Source organism: Rhinoderma darwinii, chromosome 5 (genome assembly GCF_050947455.1).
Source record: "Rhinoderma darwinii isolate aRhiDar2 chromosome 5, aRhiDar2.hap1, whole genome shotgun sequence".
In the NCBI taxonomy this organism is placed as follows: Eukaryota; Metazoa; Chordata; class Amphibia; order Anura; family Rhinodermatidae; genus Rhinoderma; species Rhinoderma darwinii.
In genome coordinates, this window is record NC_134691.1 from 75352980 (window position 1) to 75378928 (window position 25949).

Sequence of the window (25949 nt, forward strand, 5' to 3'; positions counted from 1 at the left end):
GCCTTGTTATGAAACAATAAGAAAACTGAAGTGATTTATCACTGCATAACAGACTTGCAATTCAGGCATCCGAGAAAGCTTGGTGACAGCCCCAATGGAAGTTGTAATGGCAAGAGAAACCGATATAACAAAGAAACTGTGGGTTAGAATGAGAAAGAACTTGATATAAGAGGACGACCATTAACTTCGAGGTTGTCCTATCTGGACAGGTCATTTATAGACCGAAACTTCCCTGGTGATCATCTGATCGCGGTTTGTCCAGATTTTCCAATCCTTGGCGATTCGCGTTTATTGCCAGGGCCATTTCCCCAGGAAGGACTACAGCAGAGACAACCACTTTAAATAATTCCTTTACTTTTTCTATGTACTTATTAAAATATATAATCAGTTATTAAAACACAATGTTCGGGGAAATACAATTAATAAAATTACATCTTTTTTCTAAAAGTTACATTTGAGTTCATTTCAGTGATGCATTTTGTAGTAAACTTCCAAAAAATTCCTTTGCCGCTTCCTTATAAGTGACTTTTCCATCTGATATTTGGTGACTGTTCTTGTACTGTAATGAAACAAGTATACAAATAAGTACATCTCCTATAGTCTGATAGCTATTAGATGATGAAAATGTGGCCATAACCCCTAATTAAAAAAACAAAACAAGCCATCAATAGAAGACAATCATGCTGTGTCCGACTCTAATGTGGTAGGTGCCGGGGTACAAGGAGCGCAATGCACCTAAAACTACACATGGCATGGAGGGTATTTATTACAAATAAGACCACTAGGGGATTGGGGTGGAAAGGGGAAATTAAATAAGGATTGTCCTTCTGACAGTTATCAAGCTGAACTTCAGGCAAGGGTGGTGGGCATATTTTAAAACCTCTGCCTTGAGCAAGAGCTGGTCTTACCCCAGTGGGAGGGCTCCTAAGGGAACACAAATATTCATAGGACACCTCTGCAATAGTTTTTCAAAGGGCATGTGGGAGACTCTCAACTCAAGTCGAAAACGTTCTATGGTCTGATGAGAATAAATTGAAAGCTTTTTGGCCATCCGAATAATAATTAAAAAAATAAAAAAAATACTATTTTTGATGTAAGCGAAACACTGCAAACCACTAAACATACTGGTGCAGATTTACTAATGCTGTATATGATTATTAGACCAGGCAGTCAGAAGATGCGCCACAGTGGCGCACGCTGTATGATAAATTTGGCGCATCTCGATACACTACACTTTTCTCTTTCTACCATCTCTTGGATAGCTTAGTTTACAATCAGCGCAATGTGGCTCATCTAGGCCATGCCTCTTTTCCGAGCCGTGCCCCTTTTCTAGACACTTAAAATGTTTTCAGTGAGGCCTAAACATCTGTTCTTTTTGGCGCATTTGGTTCATAAGTAGATCTAAAACTTGATGCAACATTCTGCGCCAGAAATGTGGCGCATTTCAAGGTCTAGGTTCAATCACATTAGTTAATCTGCCACAATGTTCCCACTGGTGATGAGCTGTTTTTTATACTGATAACGGGACCCAAACACTGTATATTGGCTGTGCTGGGTTACTGCAGCACGGCCGCTATATACTGGTCAGAGCCTTCTGCTTCTGGTGCTGACCCCTGCGTAGCTTCCGCCGCGCAGAACAGCTGATTGTTGCAGGGTTCGGGTGCCAGACCCCACCGCTCATATCTCATGACCTATCCTGCAGTTAATCAGTATAAGAAACAGCCCACAAACAGGAAAACCACTTTAAGTAGTAATATTAAATTTAGCAGAACACAGGGAAATCTTGCTGCAGTCCAAAAGATAACCATTACTTGGGAGATTCCTCCCCCCCCCCCCCCCCAACAGCCCCAAACATAAAGCCAAAGTTACACAGGCATGGCCAGAAATAGCAAAATCAAAGTCCAGATTGTAATGCAATTGAAGATTTAAAACCCTACCTATTTTTCCTTCCTTCTTTAGTTTGTGTAAATGATGGGTTAGGTTGAATTCTGCAGCTGCATGCAAATGCTCTGGAGTATCCTATAGGAATAAAAACACCACAACATTATGAAAATATATTTTAACACAAGATAACAAAAAAATGCTACATAAAATAACGAATCATATCCAGCTTAAGAGCTCGCATGTTACAAATAAAACCATGATGGTCAATAAAACTTGGACAAACATTTTGGACCATACGGACCATTGATAAAGTGAAATAGATTATCTATCCAGTACAGTCTGCAATGCTGATTTGGAACTTATTTCTCTACAATAATCTCCCCCTAGTGGTTGTAATGAGATACCACACACCTGTAAAATCAGAGCACACTGTGACCCAGGAACCAGAGTGCTGCGTACATTCTAGTTCTGCTCATTCACAGCCAGCTTTCCCCACACCTTGCTGCAGCATATAAGGAAAGCCTGTTCATGGGAGACCGGTAAAGGGTTCCAGGACTAAAAGAGCATCGGGACTCCCTAAACTGCCCACCCAATCTTTTTCTCGGGGTTGAAAGATTCCCGGTGTTATATGCAAATGAGGGCATGTGAGCCCAATAAGCACTCGTTATAGGCCATGAGGGCTCGTGATGGCTCCTTTGGACAGTTTAGGCCGGATCCCCACGGGTCTGATATTCTGTCTAAAAATACGCAGCGTATCTGATCAAGAACCAGCAGCGATTTTTGACTTAGGATCTCAGACGACGGGTGATGAGTGAAGGTGTACAGCGTGGGTGGGGGGGGGGGGATGTTTATTACACATGTTATAGTCAGATGCAGGTGCAAAGGGTTTTAGGTTATAACAGAATTGTAGGAAAAATTTTAAAAGAATGAGGGTAGAGTTGCTTGTATGTAAATGTAATGTTAGCATTGTTTACAGTGTTAATATTTCAATGTGAGACAGGATATCCTGTATGTGACATGGAATGTTATTTGTATACTCTGTACCTTAATAAAAAAACAGGTTAAAAAAAATAATCTGCCGCGAATAACGCTTGAAAAACCGCACCAAATTGGAAACCAGCGCTTAAAAAAAAAAAAAAAAAAAGTCTACACTTCCCCCGGGCCGTTGTCATGGCGAGGTGTCCATCCGTTGTCCGTGAAGTCCGGCCACCTGGGAAGACCCTGCAGCCCATGTGACCGCTGAAGCAGTCAAATGGGACTTCGCCTTCATTTCCTTTGCCGCTCACACTGTGAATCGCGGACACAATTCCACAGCATTTACGCTACGTGAGAACCAGGCCTTACTCTTTCAAAAAGCATGCGAAAAGAGCCTTCATGTGAGTCTACTTGTCCACTAAGGAGCACCAATGGGGTAGGGTTCACATGACCCCACTACCATACAGCACAAGAAATCCTTCTTGCCTCCCAAATCAGAAGATTGGAGGATGCTTTAGTGGGTGAGGAGGTGCGCCCACTATCGCCTTTTTACCAGGCATTTTATAGATGCCCTAAAATAAAGAGCTCTGGCATGTAAGAGACAATCATTAAAGAGTTTAGGCTCTTCTAAAAAGCAAATGGGGTCCTTACCTAGTATTATAAATGTGCAGCTATAAGGCCAAGTAGACAAGTAGCGCAACTACAGCACACTTCTCAAGAGAACTTGACATGCTGCAGATTGAGAATCCACCGTTTCCTCACAACTTTTCTTCACATTTTTTCCACAGCGTATGGATGAGATTTATTCAGTTCTCATCCACATTGTTGCTACAGTATTTCCGTCCTACGTGTGAACTTAGCCTTGAAATATATATCCCATCATCCCAATTACTCCTTTAGGCCATGTTCACACAGGGTGGATACGCTGCATATAAGTATATAGTTTATACTTACACCGGTCTCCGTTGTCATGGCAACACTTTCTTCTGTTCTCGTCCAGGCTGGCCTCCTGGGATGACGAGGCAACCCATATGACAGCTGCAACGGTCACGTGGGATGAAACGTCATCCCAGGAGGCCGTACTGAACGGAGAACAGAAAAAGGGTTTCTATGACTAGTCCAGGGTGGTAAATCGAAACCTTTTTATTTATTTTAAACCCCAAAAAGGCAGTTTATTTATTTATTTATTTTAGTTGTGATTTTTGCAGCATTGTCGCAGCTTTTCCGCCGCAAAAATAGGGTACATAGTTACATAGTTTGTACGTTTGAAAAAAGACAAATGTCCATCAACTTCAACCAAGGGACGGGAAAGGGGAAGTAAAACATTTCTACACAGACATAGGAGCGAATATTTTTTTGTTCTAGGAAATTATCGAAGCCTTTTTTAAAGCCATCTACTGTCCCTGCTGTGACCAGCTCCTGCGGTGACTATTCCATAGATTCACAGTAAAGAAGGCTTGTCGCCTCTGCAGGTTGAACCTTTCTTTTTCCAGACGGAGGGAGTGCCCCCTTGTTTTTTGAGGGGGTTTTACATGGAACAGGATTTCACCATATTTTTTGTATGTGCCATTAATATATTTATATAAGTTAATCATGTCCCCCCTTAGTCGTCTTTTCTCAAGGCTAAATAGGTTTAATTCTTTCAATCTTTCCTCATAACTTAAATTCTCCATGCCCCTAATTAGCTTCGTTGCTCTTCTTCGTATTTTTTCCAACTCCAGGGCATCCCTTCTATGAACTGGAGCCCAGAACTGAACTGCATATTCTAGATGAGGCCTCACTAATGCTTTGTAAAGTGGTAATATTACATCCCTGTCCCGCGAGTCCATGCCTCTTTTGATACACGACAATATTTTGCTGGCCTTTGAAGCAGCTGATTGACATTGCATGCTGTTATTTAGTTTATGATTTACAATTACACCCAGATCCTTCTCAACAAGTGACTTCCCCAGTGTAGCTCCCCCTAGGACATATGATGCATGCAGGTTGTTCGTACCCAGGTGCTTAACTTTACATTTATCTACATTAAACTTAATTTGCCAAGTGGACGCCCAAACACTTAGTGTTTAAATCTGCCTGCAATTCACGAACATCTTCCATAGTCTGAACTATATTGCATAGCTTGGTGTCATCTGCAAAAATAGAAATAGTGCTATTAATCCCATCCTCTATATCATTAATAAATAAGTTGAATAATAGTGGTCCCAGCACTGAACCCTGGGGTACACCACTTATAACTGGGGACCATTCAGAGTAGGAATCATTGACCACAACTCTCTGGATACGGTCCTTGAGACAATTCTCAATCCAATTACAAACTATACTTTCTAAACCTATAGTCCTTAATTTACCCATTAGATGTCTATGGGGGACACGATCAAATGCCTTTGCAAAGTCCAAAAACACTATATCCACAGCGGCCCCTCTGTCTAGGCTTCTGCTTACCTCTTCATAAAAACAAATCAGGTTGGTTTGACAACTTCTGTCCTTTGTAAAACCGTGCTGGCTGTCACTTGTAATACTATTTATGGTCACATAATTCTGTATATAGTCCCTCAAACATTTTCCCCACAATTGATGTTAAGCTTACTGGTCTATACTTACCCGCCGGGAAGACCAAGAGCCCTTTTTGAAAATAGGCACCACATTTGCCCTGCGCCAGTCCCTTGGCACTATACCAGTCATGAGAGACTCTCTAAATATTATGAAGAGGGGGACAGAAATAACTGAACTAAGCTCCTTAAGAACTCTAGGGTGTAACCCATCTGGTCCCGGGGCCTTGTGTACATTTATTTTATTTAGCTTGCACCATATCTACATTCATCCAATTCAGTATATCAACTGATATATTAACAGCACCGGCAGCGGCTACATCAGCTGCTCCTTCTTCTGTTGTATATACAGAGCGGAAGAACACATTTAGTAACTCTGCCTTCTCTTGATCCCCTGTGACCAACTCCCCATTACCACTATCTAAGGGTCCTACATGTTCAGACCTTACATTTGCTATTTGTAGTGTGTTTTACCTGCAACAGAAAAGCAATGAATACGAAGCATAAATTGACATGCTACAAAGTAAAAAAAATAAATAAAACGTACGTAGGTCAATTTATGAACTGTTTTTCAGTGGATTTTTGGTGAAGCGTGTGGATGAGATTTGTTCAAATTTGGTTATTTACCTTGTACACAATTTTAACAAGTTCCATGGCAGTCAGTGATTTCCCAGAGTTCTCTTGCAACACTTGAAGGATTTGCTGTTCTCGAGCTTGTCTATGAAAAATATACTCCTGAATTTTGGCTCTTGCACCTTCAACAACAGGGCCATGACCTAAAGTTTAAAAAGTCGAAATGAGATACTTAATAATATAACAATTATTAAAACCTTTGAGAAGAAACTTCAGTGAGGAAACATTGTCGCTCCTCCAAGTGGACCCATTCATTAGGCTAGAGAAGGATACATCAACTCTATGATATTTGTATACCTCTTGTAAGGACTGAGCTGGTGGCTTTGTCGTATCCTTAAGGTACGGCCACACGGAGCGGCCCGGACACGGTCGCAACGTGGTTAACAACCGCGCTGGCACTATGTAGGAGCGGCAGACAAATACCTTGTTAAGAGGTATTCCGGTGACATGCGCATGCGCACTGCCGCTCCATTCATTTTCTATGGGAGCGCTGGAGATAGCCGAGTGCAGTGTTCGGCTTTTTCCAGTGCTACCATAGAGAATGAATAGGAGGTAAATTGTTGTCATTTGCAAAATCGTGCGGCCATAAAGGGTGCATTAATTCATGGCCGCACGATTTTGCAGATAAAGGGGTGGTTTAACCGCGTTAACATGCGGCCACTAACAGGCTGTTTCACAGCCGCACCGAACATAGTGCCGGCACGGTTGATAGCCGCGTTGCGACTGTGAGAGCGCCGCTCCGTGTGGCCCTACCCTCAGACACCTGCATTGGATTGGATTTACTTACGTGGGATTATCTACAGGAGGTCCTGTCTAGAAACAACATTTTCCCATCTTTTGAAAGTTACAGCAGCCTTGACATTCTGGATTCCTATCCAATTACAAAGACTAATCAGACAGGTCTGCCCTTCATCCTCAATGTTATGAGCCGCTTATCAATCTTTTCCATAGGTCAGGTAACAGCAGTGGTCTGACCATTTGACTTTTTTTTTTTTTTTTTACATTTAATTAGAAAAGACAAGAATCACATCATAAGGTGATATTACAACATAGAGAATATCCTCATGAGATATAAGTATTCCTCATTGTAATTCCATAGATGTTCCTTATTGCTCTGACCACTTTGGCTTGATCCGCAAGGCTGTGATTAAAAGTTGCAGTAAATTTGCAGCATTTTTCACAAAATCGTCCGCAACGTGCAAAGCCTCATAGATCCATTGTTAAAAAAAAAAAAAAAAAAAAAAAAAAATACTACTATACTGACCCGGGTAAATTTTGTCAGCCTTCACATCAAGCAGCTTTTCCAAAGACTTCATGTAATCATGCAACTCCTCAAAGACAGCTGTTCCTTCTCCCAGAATGCAGTCTCCAGAGAAAATGGCATTTTCTTCCAATAAAACCAGAGCCATGTGATCATCTGTGTGTCCAGGTGTGAACAGTACTCTGCGTACAAAGCAGAAACTTAATCAGGAGTATGGTCTTTGTTGGTGTTGATATCCACTTTAAGCTTTCAGGATAAGGCTTTGTTCACATCTGCACTAGGGTTCCGTCAGAACGGGACCCTGCCTGACACAAACAGAAACAAAAATAGTAGACTACGCTATTGATTCCGTCAAAACGACGGAACCCTTGCACAACGGAGATAAACTGAAACCATTGGCACCGCATCCGTCACCATTGAAATCAATGATGAAGGAAACCTTTGGTTTCCGGTTTGTCAGTCAGGGTCCCGGTCCCACAACCAGGAGGGATTCCCCACCTCAAATGGGACAGGAAACAGGAAGTAGTTTAAATTCCCCCTCCTCCTTACCCTCTCCAGTTGTTTGCTGTCCCTTGGGACACAAGAAGCGGGATCCGTGCGAAGCTCCATCGGATCAGTGGTTTTTTCTCCAAGCGCCCCGATCTTTTCTCTTCCCCTGGACGAACGAGTGGTGTCTCCTTCAGGGAGGACCGGGGCAGGGAGCAGATGGCGCCTCTCCAGCTCCTTGGCATAAGTCCTGCAGTGCAGGCAGCCCCGGGCTTCCAGACCTATCCACCGAGGTAACGCGGGTCACTGCTGACTAAACCAGCACTAGACTCAAGGATTTCCTCTGGGCAGAGAAATTCCTTGCTGCACTTGAGACCGGTGTATCTAGAGGTGGTTAGAACGCAGCATAGCCAGCCTCTTAAAAGGTAGTGTCTAAATTTTCAAATGTTTTGGCGCCAAAATCTCTTTTTAGAAGCAAGCTCTGTTGGCTACTACTTGCTGAATTTGTTAGGAGTTTGACTGAGATGTCCCGTGCAGAATCTGCTGACCGATCCGAAAAGCCCCTAGCCCAGTAAGAATGTGGTTATATTTTTTATATAACCCCCTCCCTCTGAAAAGCCTCAATATTTGACTGAAAATTTCTAGATGTTTATTTTTTCAGGGAAGTAAAGAGGGAATCCAAAAGTTCCGACCTATTAAGAAGTGTGGAATTTGCAAAAAAAATCACTTCCGACCACACAAAGCGCTATGCTAAAGATGTTTGGAGAAGGTTGTGAGTGAGGAATCCCTGTCACTTGTACAAAATATAAGAAGTATGATACGGGAAGAAGTGGATACAGCGCGGTCTCCGAGCCACCCACCATCTCCCATGCCTTCCTCTTCTAGATCTATCCCACATGAGACTCAGAATCGAATTCCCCCTCTTCCTGATGGATATCAGACGATTCGTCAGATAATAGTTGAAGACCTTTATTTTTGTCAGAGGACACAGATCAGCTTCTCAAAGCAATCAGGGCCACTATGAAGATAGAGGATATCAAGGAGTCCAGGTCTGTACAGGATCAAATGTTTGAGGGACTGGACTCTAAGAGGAGACTAGTTTTCCCAGTCCACAAAAATATTAAGAAATTGATGAACAAAAAAAAAAAAAAAAAAAAAAAAGAAAAAAAAGTGGACAGACCCTGAGAAAAGGCTATTTATTCCCAGAAACTTCAAGTGTAAATACCCATTTGCAGATGACGATTCAGAGAAATGAGATAAAACCCCCAAAATTGATGCCCCAGTAGCCAGAATTTCAAAACGCACTTCCCTACCATTTGAGGACATGGGATTATTAAAGTACACTATGGATAAAAAGGCAGAGGGCATCCTTGAAACGAACATGGGGGGGGGGGGGGAGCCAGTACAGCAGCTCTCAAACCAAGTATTACTGCAACATGTACAGCAAGATCTTTAAAGACTTGGATGGAACAACTAGATCATCTAAGATCCAAAACCCCAAGAGACCAGATTTTAGCCTCCATGCCAGTACTTCAGAGGGCAGTGGAAGGATAAGTGGAAAAGGGAGGATCCTGCAAGGCGCTGCTGCGTGGCTGTTTGAAAGATAATGACAGTGGTAGACGGAGTAATATGAAAAATTATTATAAAACAATGATGGCTACGCGTTTCAACGCAGTACCAGCGTCTTCCTCAGGCCTGAGGAAGACGCTGGTACAGCGTTGAAACACGTAGTCATTGTTTTATAATAAACAGATACTTTTTCATATTACTCAGTCTACCACTGTCATCATCTTTCAAACAGCCACGCAGCAGCGCCTTGCAGGATCCTCCCTTTTCCACTTATCCTTCCATATCTCAACAAGCGGTGACCGCATGGTTTACCGGTTTGGATCCCAGCAGCAGCATTTGTGGATTTTCTTATTACCTTATCCAAGCACTACCTGGGTGAGAATAGTACACTACTACTGACATTTCACCTAAACCCAATTGACCTGCACTATGTGGCGCCGTGCCTTTTGTTTTTATGTTCTGAGGGCAGTGGATTTCATTTCTGATGAATCACCGATTCTGTCAGGCTTAATGCTAGAACAGCCACCCTCTCCAATTCTGCCAGAAGAGCGATCTGTCTTCGTTCCTGGGCAGTAGACACGGCGTCTAAATCTAGGTTTTGTTCCATAGCCTGTGAGGGTGATAGATTATTTAGCAACTGGTGAAGATCACCTGTCTCACTGGGAAATTAGGTCAGGGGACCACATTGGTGTACACCACCGGTTGGAGCTAGAATGAAATAGGGATGGGAAAGGGGAAAAGATGTGGTCTAATGTGAAATTAATAAATAACCTTTATTGATTAACATTAAAATATATAAAAGTTCATTGGTGCAAACTGGTATGTGTGAGTGACCCCCAAACTCACACACCATTAACCCGAAATATGGTGTAAATTGAATGAGATCACTAATTATATTATAAAGCGATTCCACCAACGCTAATGTTCCATAGGAGTGCAAGATTCGCTGCACTACAATGGGAATTCGAAATCAAAATAAACGAATGGAATCAAATTGACAGTGTCAACTGATTAAACTGGTCCGTGCTGGACAGGTGGGCTCATATAATGATTGCTGCACTGTGGTATTGACAGGCAGCTGGGTGGACTAAAATAGCCCTACACTGACTAAATGGGTATGCATGAAGTAAACCACATGCACACCCTGCGTTTTGGCTGCGTTATTGATAAACAGCAATCAATCACTCAGGGATTGGGTGGTTGAGCGATTTCACTTAGTGTTAGATACAATGTTTGTCACCATTGTTTAATTGTGGTGCACACTTAGCTGAACTGTGAATAGGAGCTGTTGAAGGTTATTTTTATTATGTATTGAATTTGTAACCTTCCGTTTTTGTGGCTCCAGATGGAATAAAGTGAAGTCCAAATAACGGTTCAAATAGTATGTCAGCTAAGAATATAGGCTGTGTTAGAACTTAGTTTTTACTGTTATTGCTGCGCTGTTGGACCAGCAAGCAGCTAATTGAAGTCAGAGTGAGCCCTGCAGTAACTAGATGAGCAGTGGTGATCGAACCACATGCATATCTAACGTTACTCCAACGTTTATTATAGGCAGTTAATTATCGAGTGCGCCTTCACATCGCTGTCTGCCTGGGGAGCAGCGATGCAGAGAGCGATTGTGATATGCGCCACCACCGCTGGAGAACCCAGAAGCGGTGAGCTACATTCGCTCACTGAATCGTGTCAGTTGCCAGAGCGATTATTAAATAAGTCCTCTCTATTGACTCAGTATGAGGGCTGAGTGAATGAGTGGGGTGGTGAGAGCTCTGGTGCCGAGACCCCACAGCCTCGCTACACCTCGCCTGAGGTCTAAGCCCGTGGGTGAGGATTCACCCCGGGAAGATCGTGCAGGGGTTACTGGTCGACTGACCATATGATAGCGGGAGGTGAGAGAGATATGCCCCGGCTTTTCAGAGTAGGGCAGCAAGACACGTTGTAATTGATATAGCGCACTGAAGTAGCTAACAGTTGTGAGCTGTCAGCCGTGTTATATAGCGTGGTGTAAGCACCAATGAATAGTGGATATATATCCACTATCAATATATCCACTATTCATTGGTGCTTACACCACGCTATATAACACGGCTGACAGCTCACAACTGTTAGCTACTTCAGTGCGCTATATCAATTACAACGTGTCTTGCTGCCCTACTCTGAAAAGCCGGGGCATATCTCTCTCACCTCCCGCTATCATATGGTCAGTCGACCAGTAACCCCTGCACGATCTTCCCGGGGTGAATCCTCACCCACGGGCTTAGACCTCAGGCGAGGTGTAGCGAGGCTGTGGGGTCTCGGCACCAGAGCTCTCACCACCCCACTCATTCACTCAGCCCTCATACTGAGTCAATAGAGAGGACTTATTTAATAATCGCTCTGGCAACTGACACGATTCAGTGAGCGAATGTAGCTCACCGCTTCTGGGTTCTCCAGCGGTGGTGGCGCATATCACAATCGCTCTCTGCATCGCTGCTCCCCAGGCAGACAGCGATGTGAAGGCGCACTCGATAATTAACTGCCTATAATAAACGTTGGAGTAACGTTAGATATGCATGTGGTTCGATCACCACTGCTCATCTAGTTACTGCAGGGCTCACTCTGACTTCAATTAGCTGCTTGCTGGTCCAACAGCGCAGCAATAACAGTAAAAACTAAGTTCTAACACAGCCTATATTCTTAGCTGACATACTATTTGAACCGTTATTTGGACTTCACTTTATTCCATCTGGAGCCACAAAAACGGAAGGTTACAAATTCAATACATAATAAAAATAACCATCAACAGCTCCTATTCACAGTTCAGCTAAGTGTGCACCACAATTAAACAATGGTGACAAACATTGTATCTAACACTAAGTGAAATCACTCAACCACCCAATCCCTGAGTGATTGATTGCTGTTTATCAATAACGCAGCCAAAACGCAGGGTGTGCATGTGGTTTACTTCATGCATACCCATTTAGTCAGTGTAGGGCTATTTTAGTCCACCCAGCTGCCTGTCAATACCACAGTGCAGCAATCATTATATGAGCCCACCTGTCCAGCACGGACCAGTTTAATCAGTTGACACTGTCAATTTGATTCCATTCGTTTATTTTGATTTCCAATTCCCATTGTAGTGCAGCGAATCTTGCACTCCTATGGAACATTAGCGTTGGTGGAATCGCTTTATAATATAATTAGTGATCTCATTCAATTTACACCATATTTCGGGTTAATGGTGTGTGAGTTTGGGGGTCACTCACACATACCAGTTTGCACCAATGAACTTTTATATATTTTAATGTTAATCAATAAAGGTTATTTATTAATTTCACATTAGACCACATCTTTTCCCCTTTCCCATCCCTATTTCATGATAGATTATTTAGCTCTGGGCTAGACTATATCCTGGAGAAAGCCTCGGACAGGAAAAATGGGTTTCCTTCCGAAACCAGTTTCTTCCAGCAAGGACGGCCCTTTCGGAATCAGAGTAGAAACCCTCAGGAGGTTACAAAGAGAGAGGGTAATCCAAGATGGCAAGATCAGAGGCAGAAAAACAGAGGGTTTATGTTGAATGCAAACGCTGGAGAAGGCCCCTCCAGAAACACTCAGACGCCAGAGGTTTTGTGGGGGGCAGATTAAGATTCTTCTCCCATGCATGGTCAGGGATTTCTTCAAATTCATGGATATTGAATATTGTATCTCCGGATTATCAACTGGAGTTCAGTTCCCTTCCCCAGAGAATTTTGTATTAACACAGATATTGACCCCCTTTTCTCATCAGCAGGAGTTGGAGAGAGAAATAGATATCCTCCTGCAGAAATAGGTGGCAATTCCAGTCCCGACTTCACAGCACAACCAGGGTTATTATTCCCCTTTATTTCTAGTCCCCAAATTAAATGGGAGATCCAGAGGGATAATAAACCTGAAGCGTCTGAACGTACATACAGTGAAGGAAATAAGTATTTGATCCCTTGCTGATTTTGTTAGTTTGCCCACTGTCAAAGACATGAACAGTCTAGAATTTTTAGGCTAGGTTAATTTTACCAGTGAGAGATAGATTATATTTTAAAAAAAAACAGAAAATCACATAGTCAAAATGTTATATATTTATTTGCATTGTGCACAGAGAAAGAAGTATTTGATCCCCTACCAACCATTAAGAGTTCAGCCTCCTCCAGACCAGTTACACGCTCCAAATCAACTTGGTGCCCGCATTAAAGACAGCTGTCTTAAATGGTCACCTGTATAAAAGACTCCTGTCCACAGACTCAATTAATCAGTCTGACTCTAACCTCTACAACATGGGCAAGACCAAAGAGCTTTCTAAGGATGTCAGGGACAAGATCATAGACCTGCACAAGGCTGGAATGGGCTACAAAACCATAAGTAAGACGCTGGGTGAGAAGGAGACAACTGTTGGTGCAATAGCAAGACAATGGAAGACATACAAAATGACTGTCAATCGACATCGATCTGGGGCTCCATGCAAAATCTCACCTCGTGGGGTATCCTTGATACTGAGGAAGGTGAGAGCTCAGCCGAAAACTACACGGGGGGAACTTGTTAATGATCTCAAGGCAGCTGGGACCACAGTCACCAAGAAAACCATTGGTAACACATTACGCCGTAATGGATTAAAATCCTCCAGTGCCCGCAAGGTCCCCCTGCTCAAGAAGGCACATGTACAGGCCCGTCTGAAGTTTGCAAATGAACATCTGGATGATTCTGAGAGTGATTGGGAGAAGGTGCTGTGGTCAGATGAGACTAAAATTGAGCTCTTTGGCATTAACTCAACTCGCTGTGTTTGGAGGAAGAGAAATGCTGCCTATGACCCAAAGAACACCGTCCCCACTGTCAAGCATGGAGGTGGAAACATTATGTTTTGGGGGTGTTTCTCTGCTAAGGGCACAGGACTACTTCACTGCATCAATGGGAGAATGGATGGAGCCATGTACCGTCAAATCCCGAGTGACAACCTCCTTCCCTCCACCAGGACATTAAAAATGGCTCGTGGCTGGGTCTTCCAGCACGACAATGACCCGAAACATACAGCCAAGGCAACAAAGGAGTGGCTCAAAAAGAAGCACATTAAGGTCATGGAGTGGCCTAGCCAGTCTCCAGACCTTAATCCCATCGAAAACTTATGGAGGGAGCTGAAGATTCGAGTTGCCAAGCGACAGCCTCGAAACCTTAATGATTTACAGATCTGCAAAGAGGAGTGGGCCAAAATTCCATCTAACATGTGTGCAAACCTCATCATCAACTACAAAAAACGTCTGACTGCTGTGCTTGCCAACAAGGGTTTTGCCACCAAGTATTAAGTCTTGTTTGCCAAAGAGATCAAATACTTATTTCTCTGTGCAAAATGCAAATAAATATATATAATTTTGACTATGTGATTTTCAGTTTTTTTTTAAAATATAATCTATCTCTCACTGGTAAAATTAACCTAGCCTAAAAATTCTAGACTGTTCATGTCTTTGACAGTGGGCAAACTTACAAAATCAGCAAGGGATCAAATACTTATTTCCTTCACTGTATCCAGTACAAGAAGTTCAAGATGGAGACTATTAATTCCACCATCAGTCTGCTCAAACCTTTTTTCTTCATGGCCTCAATAGACCTACAGGATGCTTACTTGCATATACCAATACATCCAGACTCCCAAAGATTCCGGAGATTCACGGTAACATTGAAGGGGAAGGCTCATCATCTTCAGTTCCAGGACCTGCAACTTGGCCTCTCGTCTGCCCCCAGGATCTTCACCAAGATTATGGTGGACGTCACGGCTTATCTTCATCAGAAAGAGATATTAAATCATCCCATACTTGGACTATATATTAAGATCAGCAGAATTTCATAGATTAAGTTGCCATCTAAAGACGACGCAACAGCTTTTGTCATCCCTGGGCTGGCTGATCAATCTAGAGAAATCAGACCTAACAACTAGAGCAATCAAGGATATTTCTAGGGATTCTCAGGTCCAGACTTCGTTTCTTCCAAGAGAGGAAAGATGCGCTACGCCAGATGGTCACTTCCGTTGTTTATCGAACATCGGCTTCTATAAGAGAGATAGTCAGTATTGGGGTTACTAACATCTTCCAGCAGTCAGATGGCCCGGGCGCACTCGAGAATTCTTCAGCACTTCCTTCTGTCATGCTGGGACAAGAAGCAGGAATCTCTAAATCACAAGAGCAGGATTCCTTTCAGAGTAAAACAATCTCTGGTGGACACAAGAAGGAAATTTATCAACAGGTGTCCAGTGGTCACAGAGGTGCCCAGTAGTGTTAACTACAGATGCCAGTCAGTCCGGATGGGGAACCCATTTGGGTCAAAGCATGGTACAAGGTTCATGGAACCTCTCTCTATCAAGAGCTTCATCAAACTTAAAGAGGCTCTGTCACCAGATTTTGCAACCCCTATCTGCTATTGCAGCAGATCGGCACTGCAATGTAAATTACACATAACGTTTTTATTTTTAAAAAACGAGCATTTTTGGCCAAGTTATGACCATTTTTGTATTTATGCAAATGAGGCTTGCAAAAGTCCAAGTGGGTGTGTTTAAAAGAAAAAGTCCAAGTGGGCGTGTATTATGTGCGTACATCGGGGCGTTTTTACTTCTTTTACTAGCTGGGCATTCTGACGAGAAGTATCATCCACTTCTCTTCAGAACGCCCAGCTTCTGGCAGATCACGCTGTGACGTCACTTCCCCAGGTCCTGCATCGTGTCAGACAAGCGAGGACACATCGGCACCAGAGGCTACAGTTGATTCTGCAGCATCAGCGTTTGCAGGTAAGTAGCTACATTGACTTACCTGCAAACGCCGATGCTGCTGCAGAATCAACTGTAGCCTCTGGTGCCGATGTGTCCTCGCTCGTCTGACACGATGCAGGACCTGTGAGTGACGTCACAGCGTGATCTCCCGAGAACACGGCTGTGTCTGCACTGCCAGAAGCTGGGTGTTCTGAAGAGAAGTGGATGATACTTCTATACACAACGCCCAGCTAGTAAAAGAAGTAAAAACGCCCCGATGTACGCACATAATACACGCCCAGTTGTACTTTTACTTTTCAACACGCCCAGTTGTACTTTTGCAAGCCTCATTTGCATAAATACAAAAATGGTCATAACTTGGCCAAAAATGCTAGTTTTTTTAAAAATAAAAACGTTACTCTTATCTACATTGCAGCGCCGATCACATGCAATAGCAGATAGGGGTTGCAAAATCTGGTGACAGAGACTCTTTAAAGAGGCTCTGTCACCAGATTATCAAATCCCTATCTCCTATTGCATGTGATCGGCGCTGCAATGTAGATAACAGTAACGTTTTTTTGTTTTTTAAAAAACGATCATTTTTGGCCAAGTTATGAGCAATTTTATATTTATGCAAATGAGCCTTTCTAATGGACAACTGGGCGTGTATTGTGTTTGTAACATCTGGGCGTGTATTGTGTTTGTAACATCTGGGCGTGTATTGTGTTTGTAACAATACATGCCCAGATGTTACAAACACAATACACGCCCAGTTGTCCATTAGAAAGGCTCATTTGCATAAATATAAAAATTGCTCATAACTTGGCCAAAAATGATTGTTTTAAAAAAACAAAAAAAACACGTTACTGTTATCTACATTGCAGCGCCGATCACATGCAATAGGAGATAGGGATTTGATAATCTGGTGACAGAACCTCTTTAAGAGTACTAACTGCGGTCTGGGAAGCTCTGAAAGCCTTAGAAAGTCTACTAAAGGGCAAAGACATCCGGATTTTCTCAGACAATGTCTCTACAGTAGCATAACTGAACAAGGAGGAACGAGAAGCCGGCTCCTTTGTCAGGCATCAGAACAAATCTTCATCTGGGCCGAGCAGAATGTACTGCCCCTAAGGGTATGTTCACACGACAGCGTCCGTAACGGCTGAAATTACGGGGATGTTTTCAGGAGGAAATATCCCCGTAATTTCAGCCGTAACGGCATGTGCAGGCGCTTGAACGCCGTGTCAGTTACGGACGTAATTGGCGCTGCTATTCATTGGAGTCAATGAATAACGGCTCCAATTACGCCCCAAGAAGTGACAGGTCACTTCTTTGACGCGGGCGTCTATTTACGCGCCACATTTTTCGGACATAATTCGGGGCAAAAACGCCCGAATTACGTCCGTAATTAGTGCGTGTGAACATACCCTAACCGCTATAGCTCGAAGAGGAACAGAAAATCAGGTGGCAGACTACCTCAGCAGACAGACCTTGTTTCCAGGAGAGTGGTGTCTTCATCTGCAGATATTCAAAGATCTTATCAGAAGATGGGAACAGCCAGAGATAGATCTGTTTGCAGACGGGAAGAACAGGAAGATAATGAAGTTCTTTTTCCTGTCCTACAAAGACAGTCAGGAGTAGATGCCCTGTCTGAACCTTGGAGGGGAAAACTCCTATATGCCTTTCCTCCATTCCCTCTCATCCCCAGGGTACTGAAGGTGGTGTTGGAGGAGAAAGCGAGGGTTATTCGAATAGCCCCATACTGGCCCAAGAGGTCATAGTTTCCACCATTGCTGAGGATGTCTCTAGAGGCCCCCTGGCATCTACCTCTCAGGCGAGACTTCCTGTTCCAGGATCCAATCCTTCACCCAGAGGTGAACCAACTTCATCTTACAGCTTGGATGTTGAACGGACCATGTTGATGGAGAAGGGCCTTTCAAAGAAAAAAGTGCTAGATACCTTATTTAAGGGCAGGAAAAAGGTCACCTCCAAGATTTACCAGCAGGTTTGGAGAACCTTCCTCTCCTTCCTCAAACTAACCTCAACGGATTCTTTTCTCCAATCCAGGATATCCACTATCCTGGATTTTCTTCAGTCAGGTCTCGACTTAGGCTTAAGAACCAGTACCTTGAAAGTCCACACTGCAGCTCTCAGTGCCTTCCTGGATCAGAGGCTAGCAGACCATCCGTGGGTTAAGGAGATTCTTCAGCGCAACATCTCGTAGGACGGCTCCAATGGTTTCCAGAGTCCCTCCTTGGGATCTGAATTTAGTACTGACTGCACTTACCAGACATCCTTTTGAACCAATTCAGGATGCTTCCTTGAAATTCCTAACTCTGAAGACTGTTTTTCTTCTAGCAAGAACATCTGTTCGCAGAGTTGGAGAAATACAACCCCGCTCATCCTCTCCTCCCCATCTAAACATCCTGGAAGATAGGATCATTCTAAAGCCCTTACCATCTTTTGTTCCGAAGGTAGTGTCCAGATTTCATTGTCTGCAAGAGAGATCCCTTCCTCTTTTCTGCTCTTCCCCCAAGAATGAAAAGGAGGCAGAATTTCATACGTTGGATGTCAGAAGATGTATCCCAATCTTTCAGACGTCAGGAGCAATTGTTGATTCAGTTACACGGCAAAAACCATGGTCACAAGATTATTAAAATTCTTAGCCTGTATGTTATCAAGTCTCCGGTATTAACTGGAGAGGGTAAGGAGGAGGGGGAATTTAAACGGCTTCCTGTCCCTTTGGCGGCAGGGAATCCCTCCTGGTGAAGGTTAAGGGAAAATCCAATTAGCAGTAAGTAATAATCATTTTCTTGTATAAAAGTGAATCTCCAGTCTTTTATCAATATGTAATTTTAGGTTCAAAATACTGTGCTGATTAATTTCTTAATATATCTCCATAGTGGTCAGAGATGTTTTTCTGATATAATTCAAATTTCTTGTACAAATTTAAAAAAAAAAAAAAAAAAATGGCATGCAGGCTGCCACCAGAGGACGCTTACTGCATAGTGTGTTATTATTGAGTTCCATGCATAAACAGTATGAAACAAGCTCCCTCTGGTGGTGGCAGCAAGTATGTTCTCTTTTAAATCTAAGTCTATGCAAGGAATTAGTAGATCTGTATGAGAAAAACAGAGCTCCAACGCCTATGAAGAGATAGTAAGAAATTAATCAGTACAAAATGTTTTACCTATTTAGATTAAAAAACAAAACAAAATGCTGTTCAAGGATGGATATTCATTTTAAGCCCAACATTGATTATTCCAATGGTTCCCGTTAAACCTAACATAACTGCATAATCTGGGAGATCAAAACTAATGCTAAGGAAAGGTCCTCCATAGTCTTCTTATGGTCAGTCTACTTTATGGCTCTACGTTGTTAATGCACTTTCCTTCTGTCCTGTTGTGACCAAGGTGTTGTAGAGTAACAGGAGTCTGTAGATGTACGTTGTATTCACTAGAAGGTCAACTCAGTTCAACAGAAAGCCACACAAAACATTGCATCAAATGTAAATTCTTTTTATGAGGGCTGGCTAAATAGATTCTCTTCCCTGGCCTAGTATACAGTAGGGTATCCTATAGCATATGTACACAAACTGACCCGTATTGGCGTTTTGGGCGGAGCCCAATAATATTGAGGCTTATCTGCCCCCTTGTAGACGGTGCCACACTGCCCACCCCCATAGACGGTGCCACACTGCCCACCCCCGTAGACGGTGCCACACTGCCCACCCCCGTAGACGGTGCCACACTGCCCACCCCCGTAGACGGTGCCACACTGCCCACCCCCGTAGACGGTGCCACACTGCCCACCCAAATAAAACATACTTTTACTTACCTAGCCTTTTCCCACGACGAACGAAGCTCCACAGCCTCCTCAGCCAGATAAGGCCTGTAGCCTATGAGACGCCTAGACAGGACCCTTGGAATAGGGTGGCGCGATGCAGTCACATCATCGTGCCGGCCTGCGCAGGGATAATGTCCAAGCGTCTTATAGGTTGCAGGCCTAACCTCGCCTGTAGTTTGGTGAATGGTGGATAAGGGAGCTGATCGCTCCATGCTCCGCCATGGTATTCAATTGTATCTGCATCCTGAGGACACAGATACAATATAGTGTGGCAGTTGCCCGGGAGGACCAGGCCAAAAATCCAGGCTTCTGCCCCGGATGCCTGGTGCTAACGTTGCTACTGGTCCGGAGAACTGGCGTCCTGAGGACCCTTGCTATGCACGCACTGTGTACTTGACTTCTAGCTGAATAGTTACTCAAACAGACAGCAATGTCCGATGTCTATATGGGGAGAACTACAAGTGTAAGTGAATACAATGCAGGATGACTTGTTCTTCCCGATAGATTGGCTTTCTGAGGTTTCTATTGATGTGGTCCGTGTACTCACTTCAGTGTTGCTCCCTCTGTTGTTATCACATCTCCATCTTTAAGATACTTGTACTTTTGCTCTCCTGCCCCAATGACCTCCTCTTTATGTGGGTTGCGGGGAATTTTTCTGACACAGAAGTCTGAACCTATAGCAAGGGAGATAATCAATTATTAACAAAGATAAATAGTTACATATGTAAAATGCATTTACAGAAAGCTTATTTATTTAGTCAATCCCTGACCATTTTAACATTACTCTACTTGCAGTCAATGAATGGAACCTTTAGCGTTTGCATTCAGAGGCTGAAAACCTGTCGGTCACACAACTACAGACCTTGTTAGAAGAGAGCTCCGATAATAAACAAGCCCTGCACGTGTATTATCAACACTCTTTCAGGATGGGTTTTCAGCTTATGATTATAAACCATGATTGTTTCCATCCACTGACAGCAAGAAGATGCCTTGAACACTGAAGAATTAATGCACAAAGTATATTAGGAAGCTGCATAACATTTAATCACAAAATAAATACTTTTTATTAACTTAAAACTGGAAAATCCCTTTCATGTACTTTATTTATTCAGTAGAAACAAAGAATAGAAGACACGGATGAGCAGTGATCTTAAAAAGCAGCCATGTGCTTGTCTGCCTGCTGCTATAAACACTGGGCACGTATATGGAAGACTCACTAGTCAGAAAGGTATATGCTTCTTGTGATGCAATATTTTTGCAATGCTCCATTTGTGTGAAAATCTTTGCTATAATTAGAGCTCTAGCTAGGCATTCCTTGGGCAAAGAGTCAGTGTGCCCTCCACCTAGATTTGCCCCCTCCCCTATAAAATGTAAAGTTACTTTTTATACACACACATTTTGAAAGTGGTAATGAAAAGTTACACTAAAATAAAACTTGTAAAAATGGGTTCCCATTTACAGAGGCAGGACTGCAGTGACCATTTGGATTGACAGCAACACACAAATAGTATTGTTATACCGGACCCCGCAAATATAAGATCGCTATACCAGAACCCTAAATTATTCCAGGTCCCTAAATCCCACAAAAAGAAAAAAAAACAAAATACACCCCAGATCAGACCATCAACTTAATCAGAGCCCCTAAATATATTCAGACTCTAAAATTATCTTCAAATAACAAAACCAGACCCCCTATACTAAGACTCCAAACCGGACCCCTATATTCATATCCAACCCACGGCCAGCCCCCTAAATATATTCAGACCCTCTATATTCATTTGAGACCCCAGACCCCCTAATTTAAATCTGACCCCAGACCAGACTACATGTTTACCCTCCTTGCTCCCGACTCTTGTTCAGCTGTGGGCGCCGCTGCTCTGGGTCCAGACGCTGCCGACCGTCAGGTGTGTGCTGCGTCACGCCGTTATCTGTTGAATCAATCCATTAACGGATGATTTTTTTAAATATTGAGTGGGTCCATGCTGCGCCCCCTCCACATTCTGTAGCCCCCCCCCCCCCCTAGCTATAATTCCCTTTCAAAAGCAAGATGTAAACATGGGAAAAATTATACATTTTTTTCATGGTTAAAAAAGGATATATTTCGGATTCTACATTATTACCAGGGATCTCCCCTAACCTAGAGGAATGATCGCCTACCATTCATGATATCTCTGCATATATCAGTGATGCCCCCAGAATGGTCATGGTGCCAGTGAGTGACTATTATTTCTTGGATTGCCGTGCTGGATTCCTTCAGGACTTGCTTCAGGCTGTTGATGTACTCTGGTACTGCTGGCTCTCCCGTGTCGATCAGTATCCTCCTAAATGGAGAAGTAACATTTGTATTGTAACTTTACTAATTATATAACTACTATAAAGAAATATTACTCTTATAAGAAATATCAAAAGAACTAAAACACAAATGTTGCTGGCTTCATTATTGTTAATTCTAAAGCGCCATCAATCCTGTACATATGAAAATAGGAATCATTCCGCGTAGTGGCGAGAAACAACAACTGTGAAGAATCCTCACCTAAATTTATTTTTGCAAAAAATATGCAGAATAGACACGTTTTATGTTCTACCAAAGCGCAATGCCCCTTTTCTATCTGTATTGTGGTGGTATTAGCTGTGAAGACCGGAATGATCTGAGACAGAACGATTACTAGAGACCTGCTGCTCGATAGAAAAGACTGGTTGTTAGGTCACGAATTCCTAGTTCCAGATGGTCAGACATGACCTCGATATTAGCCTGACAGAGAAGGGGAAAAGCAGATTGACAGCCGTCACATCATGCCATTCTCCATCTCAGGCTGCGGCCTTTAAACGGTTGTTAAATCCCCTGCCGCTCCAGCATCATCCTCCGATGGTTACCCGCCAGTCTTAGGCCTCATGCACACGACCGTAGCCATGTGCACGGCTGTGATTTTCGGGTCCATAGTAATGAATGGGGCCGCAATTCTCCCGTGAATTTTAGGGGGAATTGCGGCTGCAAAAGCACGTTCGTGTGCATCAGGCCTTAGGCCTCATACACACAAACGTGTTTTTGCGTCCGCAATTCACCCGCAAGTGTGCGGGTGAATTGCAGACCCATTAATTGCTATGACACCATGCACACGACCGTGGTTTTCACGGTTCCTTCCAGCACCGTAAATATGAGCCGCAGAAACTCAGGACATGTCTTATTACGGCCCGCAAATTTGCTATGGACTTGCCCATAGACATCAATGGGCCTGTGGAAACACCTCCCTGTGGACATCCGTAATTTGCGGAACTGTTGCTATGCGACTTCAGGAAGTCTGCAGCATTGTTTTCCTTGCACCTTTTTTCATATGATCCGCATTTTGCGGATGACATACGGATGCACTACGGAGGTGCAAACACAAAATACGGACAACGGTCCAGGAATTTGCGCACCAGAAAAATACTATGGTCGTGCACTCGAGGCCTTAGTTCACACTCCTGCAGCAAAGACATGCCGTACCAGAAAGTGACCGCTGCAACCAATTACTACCCGCAGCGCTGATGTAAGTGCGCCACGAGACTGCAGCGGTCACAGGACGGTAAGGCATGTCGTCGCTGCAGGGGTGCGAGGCAGGAGATTCAACAGGGGAGTTGTCCAAGAGTTTAAGAAACTAAAGTAAATGCAAGAAAAGTTCTAAAAAAACAAACAACAAAACAACCATTACTCACCTGTTAAGTCCCCCGCCCGCCACTCCAGTGGTCCCTGCCGGTCCGTGTTTTCCTAGAGGCCAGCGATTGGTCACATGGATGTACGGCACATCATCGCTCTAGGGATATAAACCAGGACCAGCAGGGAGAACCTGCCCCTTTTAAATATGAACGTGCGCACATTTGCTATGAGGAGTATGGCGCGCAGCATGACACTCCAGCAGGCTAGGGGTCTATTACTACCCACCCCTCATTATTTTATAGCAGACTGCTGGGTGGTGACCCTGTCTCAGCTAGAAGCAGTGGTGGCACTACAGGTCCCAGCATTCCCTGCCTGTCACTCAGAACAGTGTTATACTGAAATTCTGCTCACCTGCTGCACAAGTAATCAAGTTTTGCCTTACTAAAGACCACCGCTAGAGGGGCAAAGGTACCGAAGACACAGCGGTGCAACACCGAGCCCTGCTTACCTCTGACCGGTGCCCACCAGGTACGTGTTGGTGCCCTGTAACGTCATGGGCCCCGGGTTACAGCCCAGCACACGGACCACCCGGGAGGATAACTGTTCCACACGAGGCAGAAATGACAGCGCCATCCTGGATTCCAATATGGTAGCTGCAAATTCCACTTCACGATAAAGACCTTCTGACGTCGGTGCGTCTCATGACCAGTAACGTCACGTGGTGCAGGACAGCGGCGGGGGGGCCCACTTGCTGGTTGTGTATTGGTAGGAGCTGAGTTTCTGCGCAGTGCTGTGCGGGTTCTGCGGCGCAGGGAGGACTGACCTATGGAAGTAGCTGTAGACTTCATGAATTCCGCCAGGCAGACCAATAATGATTTTTTTTTTTGCACATGTACCCGTCCCCCCTCAAATACTGGTCTCACCCTAAGAATTAAAGCCACAGTGCACCCCATAAACTGTGCCCCAGAAAATCTGCCCTGCCTCTAATTTTGCCCAGACAAGGATGCTTGCCCCTTTTTTTTTTTTTTACACACTGTGTTTATTGCATTTGGGGTCATAGAAGAATTCAGTGCGACATAGTGCGTTATCGCTGCTCATGTTAACCTATAGGGGGTGTATTTGGCATATGGCAATACGCCATATGTGGTAATGAACTGCTGTTTGGACCCACAGCAGGGCTCAGAAGGGAAGGAGCGCTATTTGGCTTTTGGAGCTCAAATTTAGCTGAAATGGTTTTCAGGTGCCATGTCACATTTGCAAAGCCCCTGAGAGGCCAAAACAGTGGAAACCCCCCAAAAGTGACCCCATTTGGGAAACTACACCACTTAAGGAATCTATCTAGGGGTATAGTGAGCATTTAGACCCCACAGGTCCTTTGCAGAATTTATTAGAATTAGGCTGTGGAGATGAATATCAACATTATTTCCACTAAAATCTTATTTTTTTTTAATTTGCATAAAGGAGGAAACCCCCCCCCCCCCTTAACATTTGCAAAGCAATTTTTCCTGAGTACGGCAATACCCCACATGTGGTCACAGGGGTGTAGCTAAAGTTCTTATTGGGCCCCTCCCCCCCACAAACTCCTCATGGCCGACGGTCCGCAGCTGTCTCCTAAGTGACCCAACAATGCAGCACTAGCAGCCGGGGCGTCACTAAGGCTGGGTTCACACACCCTATTTTCGGACGTAATTCGGGCGTTTAAGCATTGAACTACGTCCAAAAATGCGGCTCAAAAGCGTCGGCACACATCTGCCCATTCATTTGAATGGGTCTTACGATGTTCTGTGCCGACGGTCATTTTTCTTACGCGGCGCGTAAAAAAGACGCCCGCGTCAAAGAAGTGCCTGTCACTTCTTCAGACGTAAATGGAGCCGTTTTCCATGGACTCCATGGAAAAACAGCTCCAATTACGTCCGTAATGGACGCAGCGAAAGACGCCTGCACATGCCTTTACGGCTGAAATTACGGTGCTGTTTTCTCCTGAAAACAGCACCGTTATTTCAGCCGTAACGGACGCTGCCATGTGAACATACCCTCAGGGCTTAAAATGTCAGGGGAAATAGCCCCAATACATATGTGTCCGCCCAAAAAAAAATGTGTGTATAGGAGACAGCATAGCATATCTATAGCACTACGACCCTATAAACTATGGATAGGATTAGATACATTGGCTCAGCAGACAGTATCACACATGATAGGATTAGATACAGTGGCTGAGCAGACAGTATCACACATGATAGGATTAGATACAGTGGCTCAGCAGACAGTATCACACATGATAGGATTAGATACAGCGGCTCAGCAGACAGTATCACACATGATAGGATTAGATGCAGTGGCCCAGCAGACAGTATCACACATGATAGGATTAGA

The 25949-nt window shown here is 43.8% G+C and overlaps 1 protein-coding gene across 1 annotated transcript; it reads right to left on the reverse strand.

Moving 5' to 3' along the window:
- Positions 1 to 337: 337 nt before the first annotated feature.
- Positions 338 to 24319, reverse strand: LACTB2 (lactamase beta 2). Its single transcript, XM_075828293.1, has 7 exons — positions 24085 to 24319; positions 22100 to 22263; positions 20490 to 20616; positions 7309 to 7487; positions 6039 to 6187; positions 1938 to 2019; positions 338 to 559 (listed from the first exon to the last, which is right to left on the reverse strand). The coding sequence occupies exons 1-7, from the start codon at positions 24207 to 24209 to the stop codon at positions 516 to 518; spliced, it is 870 nt and encodes a 289-aa protein (XP_075684408.1). The 5' UTR covers positions 24210 to 24319; the 3' UTR covers positions 338 to 515.
- Between the last annotated feature and the right edge of the window lie 1630 nt (positions 24320 to 25949).